The sequence below is a fragment of the Aphis gossypii genome, chromosome 1 (genome assembly GCF_020184175.1).
Source record: "Aphis gossypii isolate Hap1 chromosome 1, ASM2018417v2, whole genome shotgun sequence".
NCBI lineage: Eukaryota > Metazoa > Arthropoda > Insecta > Hemiptera > Aphididae > Aphis > Aphis gossypii.
Window position 1 is genome coordinate 11252373 of NC_065530.1, and position 23150 is coordinate 11275522.

Sequence of the window (23150 nt, forward strand, 5' to 3'; positions counted from 1 at the left end):
TGATACTCCACCCATTCCGAGTCTCTATTCTATAATATATATAAATATTATTCTTTGCCACAAATATATATTGCAATGACTGTTATTTTTTAAGTTAGTGTATTATTATAAATTAAAATTATTATCATAACTATATTATTTAAAGTTATTAATTGTACTCCTGTGAAAATTATCCAATCGGGTATTAGATAATGAATTAATAAATACATAATATTATTAATGACAATAATAGTATTGACATATAGTTAAAGGACTTAATTAAATAATTGAAATATTAATAAATGAAATTACTTTATTCATTTTTAAAATATCAATTCTTGTAGTATAGGTACATTTTATAATTGGCTGCGTGTATATGTCATATTATTATCAAACAATTTTGATGCATTTTGTTTTTTATTTACAAAGTAACTTATGATAATATTATTGTATTATTGCCATCAAAGTCTGGACCAAACCATAGAACATTTTAAAATTATGGATATTTTATTTGGCTATTATTTTTTTATTTATACTTTCATAATTTCTAATCAGTGATTAAATCAATGTTAAAACCTTCATTAATTTAGTAACAATAAATTCATTCCTTGACATACACAGAAGTATCTATATAGTCTGTATTTGATAAAGATAACCTATATTTTAATATATTATGACATATATTTATTAATAAACTAATAATAACAAAATGTATTTAGTATATAAAATATAAACATAAAAAAGTTTTGCAATTCTGATTTTAGGCCACTAATAAACACGGAGAAGCAACAGTAACATGTAAGTTACAAGTTAAAGGCCGGCAAGGTATAGTTTTAGAACCTCAATTGCCTAACACATTCAGATCTGGTACAAAAAGTATTCAAAAGCTTGAAGAGAATATGTATAAAAAGGAAGAAATATTGGCTGAAGATGAAAAACCAAATCCTCCTAGGTTTACTGTAGAACTGAAGGTGAATAATTTCTCATTTATAATTTGTAATTAAGAATCCAAAATAATAATAAAAATTATTTAGGATGCATTGGATGTACAAGAAGCCAAATCCGTTCATTTTGAATGTAGAGTGGAACCTGTTAATGATTCTACTTTAAGGATTGATTGGTTTTTCAATGGAAAACCTTTTGCTACTGGTTCACGTGTACATGTGATAAATGATTTTGGATTTATATCTTTAGACATGGATTATGTTTACTCTCGAGATTCTGGCGAATATATATGCCGTGCAACAAATAAATGGGGAACTGCCTTTACAAAAGCAAAATTAACGTGCATTGCCAAACAAAATGTCATATTAGAGTCACAATTACCCGAAGGAATGAGTGGAGAAAAATTAAAAGCATTAGAGCAAGGGCCAGTACAAGAAAAGAAAATCCATGATGAAATAGAAGCAATGCCACCAAAATTCTTATCTCAGGTAAAAAAAAAAAAAACTATTATAAATATTAAATTTAGTTTCTTTTATTTTTAGACTTATATTATAAAACAAATTTAAATAATTTACTTTAACAATATTGTTTGATTTAATGTTTAATAATTTTATTTTAATATTAATATAATGGTGTTATTGAAATAATAATGTTAAATTTTGATACACAGATTGAATCAACAACAGTCGAAGAAGCAAGTTCTGTACATTTTGAAACTAGAGTTGAACCTAAAAATGATCCAAAGTTAAGAGTAGAGTGGTACAGAAATGGTAAACCATTACCTTCAGGCCATAGATATAAGTCTATATTTGATTTGGGTTTTGTATCTTTGGATATACTGTCCATGTATTCTGAAGATTCAGGAGAGTATATTTGTAGAGCTGTAAATGACCATGGTGAAGCGATTACTAAAGCTATGGTCACCTGCAAACGTATGTTTACATTCATTTTTAATCTTAAAATATACTGAAATTTTATTTTTTAATTTATAGAGCTCCCAACAATATTACTTCAAAACCAAGTACCAAAAGGTATGAAAAAGTCTGAGGCTTTGACTCAAATGGAAGCAGCTATTAAAAAATACACATCTGAGATTCATTTGACCATAGATGATTTGTATGAAGTTGAAAAGAAACAACCACCAAGGTAATTTTTTTTCTTATTTTATGTACTTCTTTTTTTAGAGAGAAACAATGGATGATCTGATTGTCACCTTTTAGAAAAATAATTTATTTAACTTATAGTTGTACTATTATTTTCTGTTTTTTATTATTATTCATTTTATTTATATCTTTATGTTAATAAAGATATCCTAATCATAATTCGCCAATATTTCGCTATGTAAAAGAAAGAAAAAAAATATAATGTATTTTTTTAAATGTTAATTTTAGATTTGTTACCCAAATTAAAGATCAGTTGTCGTTAGTTGAAATGGAATCAACCAAATTTGAATGTCAATTAGCTCCAGTTGGTGATCCTAATATGAAGGTTGAGTGGTTTTTAAATGGCAAACCATTAAGACATAGTATGTTTAATTAATAAATACATAATATTATACATGTACGAAATTATCAATGTAGTAATTATTATCTTATTATTATTTTACAGAGAATAGATTTAATCCAATTTATGACTTTGGATATGTTGCAATGAATTTTGGTTGGATATATCCTGAAGACAGCGGCGAATATGTTTGTAGAGCTACTAATTTATATGGTCAAGATGAAACAAGAGCCACTATAAAAACATCTGGTAAGCCAGGTATCATTTATGATTCTCAGCTTCCTAAAGGAATGAAGAGTATTGAAAAAATAAGAGAAATGGAAGCATCGTGGCAAGTGTAAGTAAAATTAAATAATACAATAAACTTACATGTTTCTGATTGGCTTATAACGTTCTTAGAACACCTGAAATGAAAGAAGAAGAAGAAAAACGTAGAGAACCTCCACAATTTGTAAGCAAACCGGAACCTGTCACTATATGTGAAGGTGATTGGGCTAGATTCTGTTGTAGAGTTACTGGTTTCCCAAGACCAAGAGTTATGTGGCTAGTCAATGGAAACACAGTTGTGAATGTAAGTCTTAAATAAATTTTGGGTTTGTAAAATGTATTAGTTAATATTAATAAACTGCTTATTATAGGGAATGAGATACAAATTAAATTACGATGGTATGTGGCATCTTGACATACCAAAAACAAGGCAATATGACCATGGTAAAGTTGAAGTTATTGCTAGAAATGCATGTGGAGAGACTCGTGTGGAAACAATGCTCACAGTGAATTCAAGACATGACGATTACAGAGGAGTTTTGAAAAATTCACCAAGACGTAAGTATAAATATGGTTTAAATCATAAAAAACAATGGAAAATGCTTTATATTACTTTTTTTTATGATTGTGAACGTTATAATTTATAAAGTACCTATGTCAAAATAGGCTATGCACTGTGTAAGTCTTGGAGGTAAATAATGCTATAATAATTAATAATATTCAAGTATGTAGATCTAATATTTAAACAAAATATTTCCACACACATTCACAACACAAAACTCAAAAATACACACAATTCTCCTATTCTTATCCTTTATATCCAACTATATAAGGCTTTTCTAACATGGTAAATTGGCTTGTCAAGAGGAATTCTTCGTAGCTTCTACTAACTATCTACAGCATTTCAATTTTTGGAGTATTGAATCAGGTATTGTGTTGTTTTTTTTTTTTTAATTTTTACATATCTAATATAATAATAATTAAAAATATAGAATATAATATTGTGTAATACAAAATGAACTATAGAAGTTCACTGCTTTTTAATATTTGATGGCTTATTAATCATTATAATAATTTTAAGTATTTTTAAACTCATAACCTTTTGTTAGTTTTAAATACCCATTATTTAATTTTTCATATTATAGTATTTTATAAGTTTATTTAATATTTAGTTTATTAAAATGTAAGTGTATTGCATGAATGTACCTATCCTATATTTGACAAATTTATGAAGACAAATTGTAATTGAAATGTATGTTTAGCATGGTACGACAGTGATTTGGTGCAGTATCAAAGAGATCTTAAAGAGAATGAACTAGAAAAAGTGTTTACTGATAGAGCATCAAATGTTCAAAATGTTGATTATAGTAATATGATTATATCAACGGTTGGTGATCAAATGAAACAAAAGCAATTAGGTGAGCCAAAACCTGAATGGACTGAAACTGTAAAACAAAAGAAGAATGAGGATTATTATAATAAATTGAGTAAAGTAAGTAAATGTCATACGCATACATTAATAAATTAAAACATTAATATTTGTTACTTAAATATTTTAATGTTTTTATACCTACCCTAAAATAAATTGAAATCCAATGTTCTATTATTTGGTAGATACTTAAATTGTATATCATACATTCATACATGATACATTATTCAAAATATTGCTGAAAGATTAGATTTTTCATGATCAATAATTTATAAAATAACTAACTATAATTAATCACTAAACACAAAATAATATTGATAAAATTTAGGGTTTAATTTTAATATTTTAATTTTATATTATTACATTATTATAAAAAAAGTGGTTATATTAATATTATTTTTAAAAAATTAAACGTACATTTGAATAACTAGCACTCATTTTAACATAATTTTAAATAATTCATTTTTTTATACAATTTATTTATTTGGTTTATAGTTGGAAGGAGATCAAGTGGTAAAAGAAGCAAGAATCAGAGAAGCTAATCATCAAATATCAATTGCAGGCGAGAAGTTGAAAACTACATCTAAAAATATGTCTAAAAATTATGAAGAATCATTGTAAGTCTATTATTATTATTATCTAATTAACTTTAAAATACTATATAATATACAGTTTAATACGATTAACAATAAAATTAAATTTATTCTATTTAGAGTTAAAGATAAAAAAGAAGAATTAATGCCTTGGCAAACAACAAAGTTACTGAAAGCACGGGGTGATCAAAGTCCACAAATAATACCAGATCCGTCTGAATCGGCAGTACACGGAAAAGAGATTCACGTGGCAAAGCAGCAACAAACTCAAAAAGAAGTGAGTGGAAATTTAAAAAAATTAATATTAACTTTTGAATAATTATTTACATTTATTACATAGATACAAGGTGATAAAGAAATACGTAGGAAAATTACTGCCACTGAGACAACTGAAGTAGAACACACACGTAAAAACCAAGAAAGGGTAGTCCAAGGAAAAGTTGTAAGAAATTAACCATAAATCATTATATGAATATTTCATATATGTTGGTATCTTATTTTTTCGAAGGAGCCGTCCAAACCGCCAATATTCACAACCAAAATTCAGCCTTGCCGTGCATTCGAACAGGACCAAGCGCGTTTTGAGGTTGAATTTGATGGTGAACCATTACCCACGATAAAATGGTACCGAGAAGACTTTTTAATCCAAAACTCACCTGACTTCCAAATACATACGTTTAGTACAAAATCCATACTAGTTATTAGACAAGTAATAATTCATATTTAATATACAAACGAGACAAACTGATTTGAATATTATTTAATACTATTTTGGTTTTAAGGTTTTTATGGAAGACTCTGGTGTCTTTGCCGTTATTGCGGAGAACAGAGGTGGCAAAGCAAAATGCAGTGCCAATTTACTTGTCGAAGAACGTAAACAAGTTGGCAGGAAAGGACCTGGTCCACCAAGCTTCCTTAGCACAATGCAAGGATCAGTGGTAAAAGCCGGTCAACTAGTCAGATTTGACGTTAAAATCAGCGCTAATAAACCACTGGATGTATATTGGTTAAAGGTATATTTAAATAATTGTGGTAGTCTTTAAAAAATCTGTTTTCAAAAACGATTTAAATTTTATTCTATTATAGAACGGAAAGAAAATCACCCAGGACATTCGTTACAAAACGGTGGACGAAGACAATCAATACACGCTTTTAATCATTGAGTCGGTTACTGAAGACAGCGGAACCTATGAGTGTGTAGCTATCAACAATTCTGGTGAAGCAAGATGTGAAGCTCAGTTGGTAGTCCAACCATTGGAACAGAAAGATAAACCCAAATCAAAACCTAGTGGTAAAGAACAGGCACCAACAATTACCCAACCGTTATCCGGACAAGTGATTCATGAGGGACAACCTGTAACGTTCAGCTGTAAAATTTCTGGACAACCTCGTAAGTCACAAAAAAAAAAAAAAATAATAATATGATAACTTTGTATTTATATTGTTATTATTATAATTATCGTAGCAATAACCGTAAAATGGCAAAAAGGCGATAAAGTTATCAAACCATCAAAATATTTCCGCATGACGCAAGACGGGGAAACAGTTTCACTTCATATATCCGAAGTGTTCCCAGAAGACGAAGGCACGTACAAATGTTTAGTGTCAAATGCCGGTGGCCAGGCTGTCCTGTCAGCTAATTTGAAAGTTATTGGTATGTCACAAGTTATTTTTCCAAGTGAATAAAATTTAATAATCTAAAAAATAATGTTTCAGTACCTGAAAATCAAGACATAGCTCCAACCTTGAGCCCAATGAGAGACGTTATTGTCCCAGAAGGTAATGCGGCTCAGTTCCGCACGCAAGTGTCAGGACAACCGTCACCGTCTGTACAATGGTTTAGAGAAGGAATACTTATTCCCGAAACACCAGATTTTAAAGTGAGTTTTGATTATGTTAAATTCTAATGACAAAACATACGATAAAAAATAAAATATAAATATATTGGTACACAAAAATGTGAAGGACTAATTAAATAGGTTCAAACTACAATATCAACGCTATGAATACAATTTTAGATTTTGAGCGGATGAACGAATGTATTTATTTTACAATGAAATGATAAATAAAGTACTTAACGTCTTTATGTATGATAAAATTGTTGCTTGCCAGTAAAATATCTTAAACATTGAATGCAAGATTTTTCATAAGTTATCTTTATAGGAATTAAAACATATCAAACTAAATATAGACACAATTTTTTTATGAGCGATTAAAGTTTGAATTTCAAATGAAATGCAAAAATTTGATAATTATTTTTATAATTAAAAATGCATATAGTTCTTTATTTTAACACTTGAACATTGAATATGTAATACAAAAGTTCTCTTACATTTTTCTACTGAAATTAAAAAAAAGTAAAGTCACATACATTTTTTTATGAATGATTTATACATAAATCACAGTGACCTGTAATGAAGTACACTAGACACCTTCTAAACAATTATAAATTAAAGCGAGTTCTCTGGTTTATTTTCCATAAAAATAAGAGAAATATATATTTTTATTTTGAAGAAGTAATAACTACAATATAAAACAAAGTTTTTATTACACAGTATCTAAATGTAAATGAGATAATATTATATGTATTCTACAAAATTTTGATATTCATAGACCAATAATTTTATTAAATATGAAAAATCTGTGGTTGAATTAGCTTCTAGTTTTTCTTATAGATTTAAAAGTCATTATAAATCATTGTATTTGAAAAATGAGTCTTTGTGAAACTTGAATTATGTTTCCTTATATTTTATTTTCATTCTTGATTTTAAAAGTTCATTGTAAAATTTGTAAACATATTTGAAATTGTTACTATTTATGTTTAATTATTAATCTATAAATATTATGTTTCTACTATCTACTTGATTTTTCTTAAATTATTATATTTTTTAACCCATTTAGCATTGAGATACAATCAAATATTGTTAAATTTTATTAATCTTTACTATAAAAGTTAAATAAATTAGTTTTGTGATCCGAGTAGCATCCCTCTAATCTCACCCGAAAATATAATTAATTATTGTAAAACCTATACTAAGTTCTATTCAATTTTCTCAGAATCTGAAATATATGAGTATATATATATATATAAAAGTAAAATAAAAGTGGACAATTGAGTACCATTCTGTTGTACAGTAGTATCGAGTGGGTCACATGTAGGACGTAGGTACATGTACATCGTACATGTGACATTCATTGTACATGAAAAACGATATCGAATGCCGAGTGGAGACTGTCTATCAGTCTATATATGGCTTTATCATGAAGTATATTTTATATAATGTATTTAAAATTTTATTTTCAGTATGAACTACTTATAAGGACCTAACCTATGTCTATCTTTAACTATAAAAATTGCATATTCGATAAATTTTCAATTGCAAAACAATTTTATTATTTTTATGATTTAAGGAATTTTATCAAAATTTGAAGTTACATTTAAACTTTTAACCTTGTACAATTTTATTCTGTTTAGAAAGTAATTATAAACATTTGATAAAAATTTCAAGTAACCAACTTATGAAGAATTTTGTATTCAATTTTCTAATCCTGATTCCCAGTTATAAAAAGAAATAGTTTTATGAATTTTTTATTACAAAGTAATTTGAAATTTTCGAGATTTTAATAAATGTTGTAAAAATATTAAATGCATTCGCTTATAAAAAAATATTAGGATTATTTATTTTTATATTTTTTAATTGGTCAATGATCAAATTATTTACGTATGTAATTTTGTATCAAATTTTCAAACGTTTTTACTTAGCTATAGATTTCTTAATGACATTTATAAAAAAATATCCAAAAAAACTTTAAATATTTATTTATATTTTATATTTTATTTATTCATAATTAGCTTTAAAATAGTCAAAATATTTGGTTAATTATACTATGCGTAGAAAAATGTTATCAAAAATATTTGATGAAAACATTAAGTATCTGCGGGTTTTGTTTTTGAACTACACCAAAAAAATTAATTTGATTATGTCAAAAATTGGTTTTGTATAAAAATTCTGGTTTTTAAAATTGTTGTCTCCTTTTCGGTTATTTTGAAAAAAACATGCTGTGACATTTTTGATTTCTTCAGTACAAACAAAATTCAATCTGCTATCTAAAACTATCCTCTAAGTTTAAAATCGAAGAATTTTATTAACTATTTATCGTGTCTGTTTAGTGTTTAGACTCCCACTAAAAACACATTAACGCTTCGCTCAGAATCTAAATTGAGAATATAATATATTTTAAAAATTAAATTTTCAAAGTATCATGTTATTAAGTGGTATGTAAAACTATTAAAATTGATTTTACACTTATAGTGTCTTCTGTAAATAAAAAAACAAAATTATTGTGAAACCAAACATTGAAAAATATAGCTCCGTTTATATTAATAATAAAAATGTGAAAAATGAATGTATACATGAAATAATTTATAAATGGTCATTTATTTATAAAATTTTATAAAAAAATAATATTTAGAACAGCGTTAATCGTTTGATCTGACACATTATAATATAAGATAATGATCGTATATAATTAAACAAAGTTTAAAATTGAATAAGTGGTACACTGGTACACCATTAAGTTATGACGAGTATCAGATTATTTGATCTCTTAATCTATTAAATATCATATTTTTGTTTGTATTAATAAAAATTATCTACGCATGATTACAGATGATGTATGAAGGTAACATGGCCGTCCTGTTAATAACATCGACATACGAAGAAGATTCTGGTGTGTTCACGTGTCGAGCCACAAATAGCGCTGGACAAGTAGAGACCTCGGCCAGACTTACGGTGAAAAGTAAGAAATAATCACGATTACGTATAATTATATAAGCAAATATATATTTGTGCAGTATATATATTTAAACATATACACACACACATATATATATATACTGTGTCCGTAATTAGAATTTAACTATCATCAATAAGTCACATATGGAAATGCTACCTGTGCTTTCAAATAATAATTTAAGAACAATCATTTTCTCGAGGAAAAAAATATGCTTTAGGTATTATTTGTTTCTCTCTCTCTCTCTCTCTCTCTCTCTTTTTTTTTTAATCAACCCGTGAAGGTTAAGTGCTATTTATTATTTTAATAATGCCGATACGGAAAATGAAAATCCATGTAGCTTAGTGTTTAGGCTTCGTTTTAACCCAGGAATACTTATCAAGTGCCATACAATTATTATACAAGATATTTTTTATTATTTATTTATTTATTTATTAGTTTTAATTGTAATTTTGCTCCAAGAATTTTGTCTTATTTATTTTAATAGCTTTCGCGGCTATAGTTATTGTTATCAAAATGTATTTTTCATTTTTAACCTGATTTTTATTTTGTTTTATATAATCATATTATATTTATTAAATTATTTAAGCTGGTGCGATTATATAATAAATTGTATTAACAAATATTACATTATTATGTTTAATAAACGTCTATTGAATGCAAATACTTATATTGTATCCTGTAATTTAGTCAATAAGTAGTGTTGTATAAACCATCAACAATTCGGTTGCAAAACTGAAATAAGAAACTGATTATACTATATTTCTTATTTTTCTGACCTATGAAATATTCGAGGTATTTACGATTGTACGTTGGATTCTTTGTTCTTAATAATTAGCATATTGAACTAATAGCAGATTTGCAACCGAAAAGTCCGTCCTTTTATAATTATATACAATTATTTTGAGTTAGAACTTTAAACTATGTTACAAAGTAGAAAAAGTTGGTAGGTATATACCTACAGCAGATTTGTCTGCGAATACTACTCATGTCAAAAAGTATTGCAGAAAGATCGAATGTTTTAGCATCATTAAGTTTACAGAAAAACATACCTACAAATCAAAAGGCACCATTGAAATGGTTCAAAAAAAAAAAAAAATCAGTATGTTGTGAATTAGAGCGATATCGACGACCCCTTCTTATTATGCTCATACTTTACGTGTATTTTCTTATTTAATTACATTTATTCAACTATGCTGCATGTCACCAACGTCTATGCTTGACTACGTGTTCATGATGTAAAAACGTTTAACGACTTAAGAGCCATAAAAAAATTTGAACTTGGATTAAAATGCCGGGAAATGCTGAATCGCTAAACAAACAACTAATCATAGTAAGCACTTGGTACTAAACACCAGAGCAATAATAATAATAATAGTAATTATCGAGAAGATCGAAAACCAATACGGCCACACACGAATCTGTTCGTTATCGCGCGCCGCGGCTCTACAGAATTTGTTTAACCGATCGCTGCAGCCGCGTCGTCGTGTCTAGGAAGATTTCCTTTTTTGCCACTGTTTGTAGTATTTTGCACTCGACGATTCCGCGAATCGGTGTGTATATTTAAATACGAAAGCAATGCCATTTAATTATCGGAGCCATAATTTAACCGCAGTTATTGTACGCTGTGCTTGCGTTTACGATAATCCGCCAAGAGGCAAACGTGTAAGGACAGGAAACTTTTGTGTGGGAGTGGTGCTGACAGTAATGGTAAGCGACAGAATGAGAGAGAGTGAGGGGGAAAGAGAAATAGAGAGAGAGAGAGAGAGAGAGAGAGAGAGAGAGTGAGAGAAAAAAAGAGAGAGAGAGAGGCTGATAGGGACGCTGAGTGAAAGAGAGAGGGAAAAGAAATAATGTAGTATTATTGTTGGGGCATTCTATTTCTGAACCGACTGGTGGTGCTCAGGACTATCTTGCGACGTGCGCACAACCCTCGCCGAGTCACTATTTATGGAAATTCTTTGGTGTGTGTGTGTGTGTGTGTGTGTGTGTGTGTGTACACATTTCACACACGTGTGCTCCATGGATAGAAAAAAAACATATACACGACGGTGGTACTTTTTTACCGAGGGAAAATTTTTTAGCTCTTGTTTTTATACCTAATCACACGGTCGTTTATTATTAAAACTCACAAACATTGTGTTGATTTTACATTTGGCGCGCGTCAGTCTTTTGGCGATTCTAATTGATTGCCGTAACGACGACCGTGTGACATCTGTATGCGGCGATGAATCGCAGGATAAGCGTCAAGAGAGAGAATAAAAATGATTTATGACCCTGAAAGAGAGTATAAAAAAATAAAATCCGGCAACGAATCCTCAAGGCCTCGCCTGTACCTACATCTGCAACTGCTGCAGGAGACGCACTGATAACTCGCCGAACTGCCGCCGCCTCCGCCATCACTGCTACTGCTACTGCCGCCGCTGCTTAGAGACTGTTTAAAAAAATGAGATGGAATACAGTTTAACGGACACCAAGACAACAACAAGCGATCATTATCATTGGAAAAACATAACATAATACAAACGAAATATTTGTGATTTTATTTTCGGAAAAAAAAAGATTTTGAAAAAAAAAAACAATACAATATTTTTACATGTACACAAACATATATATGATTAGTGTATATATATTTATATTTTATATATATAGAATACAATATGTCAATATGGTACAATAGTAAACCGCCGAAACGTTCTCGGCTGTCAACCGGTGATGTAGTGGTCGTCCGCGAACTGATCGAACACAGCGGATCCGCGGCTAGTCTGTAACAAAATAAAACCAACGATGGACCGTTGTAGTGAAAAACTAGTTTCGCAACGTGGCCTCGGCCGATTGTAAAATAGGTAATAGGCAATAATATTTTTTGTATTGCCGCAACGCGCGACGTCGGGGGATCGCCGCGGTTCGGTGTCCGCGAATTGCCTTTCGCCCGAGATAAATGTTATTCATCATCATCCGAGTTGCGATAATTGCGGACGTATATGGTCATATTATAGTCGTACCTATACGCAATGGTGATACGTGTGTCGTCCCGTCATGGTATTATTTTTAGCCGGGCGGATCGTGTGGTTACCTGGCGTGGTACCTATAATATGTACGCGTAACCGGGTCATGCACATGCACCGACAGACGCGTTCCGGAAAAATCGGGATTCCCATGTCCACCGCCGCCCGAAGATTACGTGGTTTGCCAAAAGGCCGCAAACATTGAAATTCGTTTAAAAATAGTCTTTTTTCACAGTCGCATTACACATCAAACAAACGAAATATGTTTACGAAGGTCCGCGACTTACACGATCGTTTAAAATTGTCGCAAAAAAGCTCGTGAATTAGGTACCTGGCCGGGTTGGCCGTAAAATTCGTTTGATTTAATTGGTACGTTATGCTGTGCGTGACTAATGCGAATCTAATGCGAATCTTCGCGTACTTGCGGTTACATTACCTTAGCTGTTTTTGATGTATTAATAAACATGATGTGTGCACTGTTATTTTATTATTTTTTTTTTTTATCAAACATACATAATAATTGTTGCTTTTTTATCGCGGTTATAACTTATAGTGTACTAAAACATATATATAATATTATATATAACATATTCTTTAAGATATACGGCCCGTTGTTTAATTTTAAGTTTATGATTAAGAGGATGCTACACCCACATGTGTTGTCTCCGTTTTACAAACGTATACAGCATACAACATGGAACATTTGTTACTTTTAATAGAACCGATTTCTTGTTGTTAGTTTTAATATTAAAGCGAATCGATCTATTATCAAACCTAAAGGTATGAACATAACCTTTCGTTGGGTTTTCTCGATATTTAAATTTTGTTATGATTTTATGAGAATTTTTATATTTTAGTCATTTGCTTAAAAATTAAAATATCGTATAATCCGACAAACAGATAATGTTCTAAGCTTTAAGTTAGGTACATTTGCTCTAATATTAAAAAAAATAGTTCCACCAAAAGCAAATTTATCATATACGTTTATATTACGGAGACAGATAACACATGCGGGTGTTGTAAAACATCGTCCTAAGTATACAATCAATGGTATTAGCTATTTATATTGTATTAGTCAGTATGATAACTACTAACTAGGTCTACTTCTGTGTATATTGTAATTGTATGGCCTTGATAATCCCGATCAAACACAATATTGTGTATAGATATAAATATATATGCGAGTAAACATATTATTATAAATAATATAAGCAGCCAAGTACAGATTCGTACTTTAGATCATTGTTGTTTGTTTATGATTTTTTTTCAAGTAAAACCAATCATATTTTTGGTTAGGTAGTCTATTCGATTAAAAGTTATATTATATGGTAGGCTCTAGATTAAATATTGATGATTAACTTAATAATTAATGTTCGAACCGTAGCGTGTATAAAAATTATTTGATTGTTCCACTTTGTATTGAGGATTACTATTTTTTGTAAGTAGGTATCTAATTATTATTCGAATAATTTGAAATCACATTTTTTTTTGTTAAGAATCATTGATTACAATCAAATATGTTTTTGAAAATGAGAATTTTCGAATTGCATTTAAATGGGAATTATTTCTTTTACCAACTCTACATTATTATCTATTATACTTATATATAGCTATATCATAATGATCTATATTTTAGTCTCTGAGTGGTGCGTTAAATTGTGTCTACGTATTGTATAGTATTTATATGTATTTTGTATTGATTATATTGTTATGTATCATTTAATTATAAAATCAATTTATCACGTTACCTGCCAGTCGCATGTTTTTAAATAATAAAACTAATAGTCAAATCATAAATATACACGTAAAAAGGTTAATTAATTATTAAGTCATTATAATTATAGTTGGCTATCAGTTAGCTTTATTAAATTAATACATTATATATTTATAAAAAAAATATGACTTCAAAAAAATTTTGATAGCCTATGGTTTATTATTAATAAAAATAAAATAAAATTGTTACGTTAATTTGAAATTAAATTTTACACAAATTATACTAAAATAATATTTATTATTCAATGTATCTATATTACTCACATTTTCAGTAGTAGTGGATAGAAATGTTTTATAATTCTTGTTTTTTTGCCGTACTCGTATGAACGTTTTTGACAGAAGCCTTAGACCGTACTGTTCTACAGTAGCACGTTGGCATCTGCAGCATCTCCCCTTCTCGGTTAGCAATAATAACTCTTTCATCACACTTGGGGGGCCACTACATGTACGTTACATCGATGAAACCTTCAACATGCCGCCGTTGGATTTGAACTCCTACCAAGAAGAAACAAACCAGAAAAACCTATTATAATATTAATAATTTGAATGCCAAACATTAATCATATAACAATTATGTCGATGAACCATCATTGTTCCACATGCCAAATACATTTGGCTGCCTTTGAGTTTTAAATTAATTTATTACCTAGTTATTGCATAAAAAATCAAATACTATATATTATGTACATTTTAGAACAAAATACACAAAACATTTCCATATGTGACCATAAACTACGACATTATCTTACTTCTATCTATGGTAATATTAATTACTATACGAGTATGGTTATCAGAATATAGCTTGGTAAATTATTATATATTATATTATAAGTTATTAAGTGTCCGACATGTTTCAAAAACAATATTCAAAATATATCATTTATAAGTTGCATTCATAGTCTTGTAATATTGTGTATATTTAAGGTAACATAATTTTAATCAATAAATTAGATTTAGAAATTAAAATACTTATGAATATAAAAAAAATTGGCACAGTTTCTTATAGTTAATAGATGGTGATGATTATTTATTTAATTACATTTAAAGTGGAAATTCGATTATAATACACAAAAAAATAATTGCATTACATAAAACAATTATTTATTGCATGCATAATTAATTTTAATAAAAAAAAATTAAATGAAAAATTTGATATATTGTATTTATAAAAACTTAATTAAGTATAAAAATAAGTTGATGACAATTAAAAAAATGTATCAAATTTATGCCCATCGGTCCATGTTTTTATATTTATTTAGTTCTACATGAAATCGAAAAAAATTTAGCTGAAGTTGAAGTGAATAAAAAATCTCCATCATAAACATGAGACATGGATCAAAATAATCCATGAAAATGACAGTATAACAATGTATAAACTAACATTTTAATTTGATTTATCGTAGAACAAAAATAAATAGATTTTACAATTGCCAAATTTCTAAAATCTCTATATAATATATGTACACACATGCATATATATTATATAATAATATAAACTCATAATAAAAAACAATACTCTTGTGACCTCGCATATAAAAAATGTACTGTTCACATGCAAAAGATTAAGTTTTAAAATAAGTTATGAATTCCATGTGACACCGAATAAGACAAATAAAATGAGTCATTTATTTGTAGGAGGAAAATTGTTAAATTTACAGAATAAAAACTATTTAAAGAATTTACTATTTTTATTTCAACTATTTAGTCATACCATAGCTGTAATCTAAAATATAAGACAACTAATAATGTTTTTACAGGACAACACGGGGTTACTTATAAAACCGGTACATTTGACGATAAAGGTGTAGTGGATACTATACCACTAAATCAAGGGTTAGGAAAAACAAAAGAAATAGGTTCAAAGATTTCTATAAAAAATATTAAAACTGATAAAAAAGGGTTAGAAACAAATGATAATGTATTACCATGGAGAAAAGGAATTTTAATTGATAGAATTAGAAAAACATCGGTAGAAGCAAAAAGCTTAATTACAGAAAATGTATTCATTGAACCTACAGAAATTGGTGACTTAATTACAGTAACACAAGAAGGTACATTCATATATACATACGTTACAGAACAGATATTTACTTTAATTCAAAATAAAATTGATACTAAAGATGTTGAAAAGGCAAAACAAATAATAAACCAAGTTTTGGTAAAAAAAATGAAACAAGGCGATATTGTGAGTTTAAATGAAAATGATAAAAATGAAATAGTTGGTGAAGTAACTAATAAGTTAACACAATTATATACAAAAAAAGTAAACAATAAATCATTAGCAAAGGATATTCTTTATAAAGTATTAACAAGATCTATGGAAAAGGAACAAATAATTCAACCATATACATCAGAACAAGAACATCAAAAAGAAAATGAAACATTTGTGACAACAACAGAAATGATTTTCAAAAATCAAAAACAAAAGAAAAATGCACAGTTGTCAGAAAAAATAATAGAACAAAATAAATCAAAGGAAAATGAACAAGACATAGGATTGGAAGATGAAAATCTTATAAATCAAAAATATCAAGGTCAATTTTATTTCGGAGAACAACATAATGATAACTATGAAATCGTTCCAGACGAATACAAGCCAAAATTCAAAACTGAAAGTATTGAAAATGTTGAATCAAAAAGTCAACATCCCAACAATACCAGACCATGGTTAATCAAACAAAATGTAGATGAAATCAACCAAAAAGAAGATTCTTCACCTCAAGAGGAGGATGTTATAAAGAGTGAAAAGACTATCCTAAATCAATATTTAACAACGAAAGAACAAACAAAAACAATAACTCCTTGGACAGAAGAAAAAATAATATTAAAAAAATCAGCACCAAATAAATCAAAAATAGATAAGGAGAACATTGAAAACAGGCATGAAATAAAAGGACAAACAGATAAAAAGGTATCTATTCCATGGACAGAAGAAAATGTAACACTGAAAAAAACGTTGACTGAAAAGAAATTAACAAATAAAGAAACGTTAGAAGACGTGGTACTCAAACCAATAAAAAACATCAAAGACGAGGACGAATTAAAGAGAAAAAGGGAAAAACAACAGCTCGAAGATACAGCACTGAATGTAACCGTGACTAAAACCCAAAAGCCATCAGATATTCCATGGCAAGAAGAGAATGTTACTTTGAAAAAGACCAAAACTCAAAAGCATCCGTTAACGAAAGAAACTGTTGAGGAAGTCACTCTTAAACCACTCAAAAAACCTGTTGTGGATGATGTTCCTGTGAAGGAAGAAACACCAATTACAGAGACAACTGAAGTAGTTGAAACGGTGGTCGAAAAAGGAAGAAGGCGTCGTGTAAAGAAAACAGTTACAGACGAAAAGGGAGAAGTTCAGGAAACCGAAGAGGTTGTTGAAGACAAACCAACGATTGAGGAAGTCGAAGACATCCCCGTTGAAGATATCCCAACTGAACCACAAAGAAAACCGTCGGTGCCTTGGAGAGAAGAGACTGTCACTCTCAAAAAGACCAAAACACAAAAGCAGCCGTTGTCGAAAGAAACTGTAGAAGAAGTCACTCTCAAACCACTCAAAAAACCTGTTGTGGATGATGTTCCTGTGAAGGAAGAAACACCAATTACAGAGACAACTGAAGTAGTTGAAACGGTGGTCGAAAAAGGAAGAAGGCGTCGTGTAAAGAAAACAGTTACAGACGAAAAGGGAGAAGTTCAGGAAACCGAAGAGGTGTTGAAGACAAACCAACGATTGAGGAAGTCGAAGACATCCCCGTTGAAGATATCCCAACTGAACCACAAAGAAAACCGTCGGTGCCTTGGAGAGAAGAGACTGTCACTCTCAAAAAGACCAAAACACAAAAGCAGCCGTTGTCGAAAGAAACTGTAGAAGAAGTCACTCTCAAACCACTCAAAAAACCTGTTGTGGATGATGTTCCTGTGAAGGAAGAAACACCAATTACAGAGACAACTGAAGTAGTTGAAACGGTGGTCGAAAAAGGAAGAAGGCGTCGTGTAAAGAAAACAGTTACAGACGAAAAGGGAGAAGTTCAGGAAACCGAAGAGGTTGTTGAAGACAAACCAACGATTGAGGAAGTCGAAGACATCCCCGTTGAAGATATCCCAACTGAACCACAAAGAAAACCGTCGGTGCCTTGGAGAGAAGAGACTGTCACTCTCAAAAAGACCAAAACACAAAAGCAGCCGTTGTCGAAAGAAACTGTAGAAGAAGTCACTCTCAAACCACTCAAAAAACCTGTTGTGGATGATGTTCCTGTGAAGGAAGAAACACCAATTACAGAGACAACTGAAGTAGTTGAAACGGTGGTCGAAAAAGGAAGAAGGCGTCGTGTAAAGAAAACAGTTACAGACGAAAAGGGAGAAGTTCAGGAAACCGAAGAGGTTGTTGAAGACAAACCAACGATTGAGGAAGTCGAAGACATCCCCGTTGAAGATATCCCAACTGAACCACAAAGAAAACCGTCGGTGCCTTGGAGAGAAGAGACTGTCACTCTCAAAAAGACCAAAACACAAAAGCAGCCGTTGTCGAAAGAAACTGTAGAAGAAGTCACTCTCAAACCACTCAAAAAACCTGTTGTGGATGATGTTCCTGTGAAGGAAGAAACACCAATTACAGAGACAACTGAAGTAGTTGAAACGGTGGTCGAAAAAGGAAGAAGGCGTCGTGTAAAGAAAACAGTTACAGACGAAAAGGGAGAAGTTCAGGAAACCGAAGAGGTTGTTGAAGACAAACCAACGATTGAGGAAGTCGAAGACATCCCCGTTAAAGATATCCCAACTGAACCACAAAGAAAACCGTCGGTGCCTTGGAGAGAAGAGACTGTCACTCTCAAAAAGACCAAAACACAAAAGCAGCCGTTGTCGAAAGAAACTGTAGAAGAAGTCACTCTCAAACCACTCAAAAAACCTGTTGTGGATGATGTTCTTGTGAAGGAAGAAATACCAATTACAGAGACAACTGAAGTAGTTGAAACGGTGGTCGAAAAAGGAAGAAGGCGTCGTGTAAAGAAAACAGTTACAGACGAAAAGGGAGAAGTTCAGGAAACCGAAGAGGTTGTTGAAGACAAACCACCGATTGAGGAAGTCGAAGACATCCCAGTTGAAGATATCCCAACTGAACCACAAAGAAAACCGTCGGTGCCTTGGAGAGAAGAGACTGTCACTCTCAAAAAGACCAAAACACAAAAGCAGCCGTTGTCGAAAGAAACTGTAGAAGAAGTCACTCTCAAACCACTCAAAAAACCTGTTGTGGATGATGTTCCTGTGAAGGAAGAAACACCAATTACAGAGACAACTGAAGTAGTTGAAACGGTGGTCGAAAAAGGAAGAAGGCGTCGTGTAAAGAAAACATTTACAGACGAAAAGGGAGAAGTTCAGGAAACCGAAGAGGTTGTGGAAGACAAACCAACGATTGAGGAAGTCGAAGACATCCCAGTTGAAGATATCCCAACTGAACCACAAAGAAAACCGTCGGTGCCTTGGAGAGAAGAGACTGTCACTCTCAAAAAGACCAAAACACAAAAGCAGCCGTTGTCGAAAGAAACTGTAGAAGAAGTCACTCTCAAACCACTCAAAAAACCTGTTGTGGATGATGTTCCTGTGAAGGAAGAAACACCAATTACAGAGACAACTGAAGTAGTTGAAACGGTGGTCGAAAAAGGAAGAAGGCGTCGTGTAAAGAAAACAGTTACAGACGAAAAGGGAGAAGTTCAGGAATTCGAAGAGGTAGTGGAAGACAAACCAACGATTGAGGAAGTCGAAGACATCCCCGTTGAAGATATCCCAACTGAACCACAAAGAAAACCGTCGGTGCCTTGGAGAGAAGAGACTGTCACTCTCAAAAAGACCAAAACACAAAAGCAGCCGTTGTCGAAAGAAACTGTAGAAGAAGTCACTCTCAAGCCACTCAAAAAACCTGTTGTGGATGATGTTCCTGTGAAGGAAGAAACACCAATTACAGAGACAACTGAAGTAGTTGAAACGGTGGTCGAAAAAGGAAGAAGGCGTCGTGTAAAGAAAACAGTTACAGACGAGAAGGGAGAAGTTCAGGAAACCGAAGACGTTGTGGAAGACAAACCAACGATTGAGGAAGTCGAAGACATCCCGGTTGAAGATATCCCATCTGAACCACAAAGAAAACCGTCGGTGCCTTGGAGAGAAGAGACTGTCACTCTCAAAAAGACCAAAACACAAAAGCAGCCGTTGTCGAAAGAAACTGTAGAAGAAGTCACTCTCAAGCCACTCAAAAAACCTGTTGTGGATGATGTTCCTGTGAAGGAAGAAACACCAATTACAGAGACAACTGAAGTAGTTGAAACGGTGGTCGAAAAAGGAAGAAGGCGTCGTGTAAAGAAAACAGTTACAGACGAAAAGGGAGTAGTTCAGGAAACCGAAGAGGTTGTGGTAGACAAACCAACGATTGAGGAAGTCGAAGACATCCCAGTTGAAGATATCCCAACTGAACCACAAAGAAAACCGTCGGTGCCTTGGAGAAGAGACTGTCACTCTCAAAAAGACCAAAACACAAAAGCAGCCGTTGTCGAAAGAAACTGTAGAAGAAGTCACTCTCAAACCACTCAAAAAACCTGTTGTGGATGATGATTTCCTGTGAAGGAAGAACACCAATTACAGAGACAACTGAAGTAGTTGAAACGGTGGTCGAAAAAGGAAGAAACGTCGTGTAAAGAAAACAGTTACAGACGAAAAGGGAGAAGTTCAGGAAACCGAAGAGGTTGTGGAAGACAAACCAACGATTGAGGAAGTCGAAGACATCCCAGTTGAAGATATCCCATCTGAACCACAAAGAAAACCGTCGGTGCCTTGGAGAGAAGAGACTGTCACTCTCAAAAAGACCAAAACACAAAAGCAGCCGTTGTCGAAAGAAACTGTAGAAGAACACTCTAACCCACTCAAAAAACAAAAAACTGTTGTGGATGATGTTCCTGTGAAGGAAGAAACACCAATTACAGAGACAACTGAAGTAGTTGAAACGGTGGTCGAAAAAGGAAGAAGACGTCGTGTAAAGAAAACAGTTACAGACGAAAAGGGAGAAGTTCAGGAAACCGAAGAGGTTGTGGAAGACAAACCAACGATTGAGGAAGTCGAAGACATCCCAGTTGATATATGCCATCTGAACCACAAGAAAAACCGTCGGTGCCTTGGAGAGAAGAGACTGTCACTCTCAAAAAGACCAAAACACAAAAGCAGCCGTTGTCGAAAGAAACTGTAGAAGAAGTCACTCTCAAACCACTCAAAAAACCTGTTGTGGATGATGTTCTGTGAAGGAAGAAACACCAATTACAGAGACAACTGAAGTAGTTGAAACGGTGGTCGAAAAAGGAAGAAGACGTCGTGTAAAGAAAACAGTTACAGACGAAAAGGGAGAAGTTCAGGAACCGAAGAGGTAGTGGAAGACAAACCAACGATTGAGGAAGTCGAAGACATCCCCGTTGAAGATATCCCAACTGAACCACAAAGAAAACCGTCGGTGCCTTGGAGAGAAGAGACTGTCAATCTCAAAAAGACCAAAACACAAAAGCAGCCGTTGTCGAAAGAAACTGTAGAAGAAGTCACTCTCAAACCACTCAAAAAACCTGTTGTGGATGATGTTCCTGTGAAGGAAGAAACACCAATTACAGAGACAACTGAAGTAGTTGAAACGGTGGTCGAAAAAGGAAGAAGGCGTCGTGTAAAGAAAACAGTTACAGACGAAAAGGGAGTAGTTCAGGAAACCGAAGAGGTTGTGGTAGACAAACCAACGATTGAGGAAGTCGAAGACATCCCAGTTGAAGATATCCCAACTGAACCACAAAGAAAACCGTCGGTGCCTTGGAGAGAAGAGACTGTCACTCTCAAAAAGACCAAAACACAAAAGCAGCCGTTGTCGAAAGAAACTGTAGAAGAAGTCACTCTCAAACCACTCAAAAAACCTGTTGTGGATGATGTTCCTGTGAAGGAGAAACAAACCAATTACAGAGACAACTGAAGTAGTTGAAACGGTGGTCGAAAAAGGAAGAAGACGTCGTGTAAAGAAAACAGTTACAGACGAAAAGGGAGAAGTTCAGGAAACCGAAGAGGTTGTGGAAGACAAACCAACGATTGAGGAAGTCGAAGACATCCCAGTTGAAGATATCCCAACTGAACCACAAAGAAAACCGTCGGTGCCTTGGAGAGAAGAGACTGTCACTCTCAAAAAGACCAAAACACAAAAGCAGCCGTTGTCGAAAGAAACTGTAGAAGAAGTCACTCTCAAACCACTCAAAAAACCTGTTGTGGATGATGTTCCTGTGGAGGAAGAAACACCAATTACAGAGACAACTGAAGTAGTTGAAACGGTGGTCGAAAAAGGAAGAAGGCGTCGTGTAAAGAAAACAGTTACAGACGAGAAGGGAGAAGTTCAGGAAACCGAAGAGGTTGTGGAAGACAAACCAACGATTGAGGAAGTCGAAGACATCCCGGTTGAAGATATCCCATCTGAACCACAAAGAAAACCGTCGGTGCCTTGGAGAGAAGAGACTGTCACTCTCAAAAAGACCAAAACACAAAAGCAGCCGTTGTCGAAAGAAACTGTAGAAGAAGTCACTCTCAAACCACTCAAAAAACCTGTTGTGGATGATGTTCCTGTGAAGGAAGAAACACCAATTACAGAGACAACTGAAGTAGTTGAAACGGTGGTCGAAAAAGGAAGAAGACGTCGTGTAAAGAAAACAGTTACAGACGAAAAGGGAGAAGTTCAGGAAACCGAAGAGGTTGTGGAAGACAAACCAACGATTGAGGAAGTCGAAGACATCCCAGTTGAAGATATCCCAACTGAACCACAAAGAAAACCGTCGGTGCCTTGGAGAGAAGAGACTGTCACTC

General features: G+C 32.2%; 1 protein-coding gene and 1 long non-coding RNA gene across 2 annotated transcripts in view; one reads left to right on the plus strand and one right to left on the minus strand.

Annotated features, from left to right (window-relative positions):
- Nucleotides 1–23150, plus strand: part of LOC114128166 (titin) — a 106804-nt gene that overhangs the window by 26471 nt on the left and 57183 nt on the right. The window contains 23 exon segments of the mRNA XM_050206219.1: nt 744–950; nt 1014–1412; nt 1595–1856; nt 1917–2070; nt 2316–2449; nt 2533–2764; nt 2827–2998; nt 3066–3252; nt 3957–4186; nt 4619–4740; nt 4837–4993; nt 5057–5158; nt 5225–5425; nt 5499–5729; nt 5803–6106; nt 6182–6370; nt 6433–6596; nt 9387–9516; nt 16049–18001; nt 18004–19007; nt 19344–19679; nt 21694–22029; nt 22367–22556. Of these exon segments, the coding sequence (XP_050062176.1) occupies nt 744–950; nt 1014–1412; nt 1595–1856; nt 1917–2070; nt 2316–2449; nt 2533–2764; nt 2827–2998; nt 3066–3252; nt 3957–4186; nt 4619–4740; nt 4837–4993; nt 5057–5158; nt 5225–5425; nt 5499–5729; nt 5803–6106; nt 6182–6370; nt 6433–6596; nt 9387–9516; nt 16049–18001; nt 18004–19007; nt 19344–19679; nt 21694–22029; nt 22367–22556 (7396 nt within the window).
- LOC126551894 (uncharacterized) lies at nt 11256–14690 on the minus strand. The gene is made up of 3 exons (XR_007605776.1): nt 14556–14690; nt 11851–12275; nt 11256–11787 (listed from the first exon to the last, which is right to left on the minus strand). It is a non-coding gene; the product is annotated as an uncharacterized LOC126551894 (long non-coding RNA).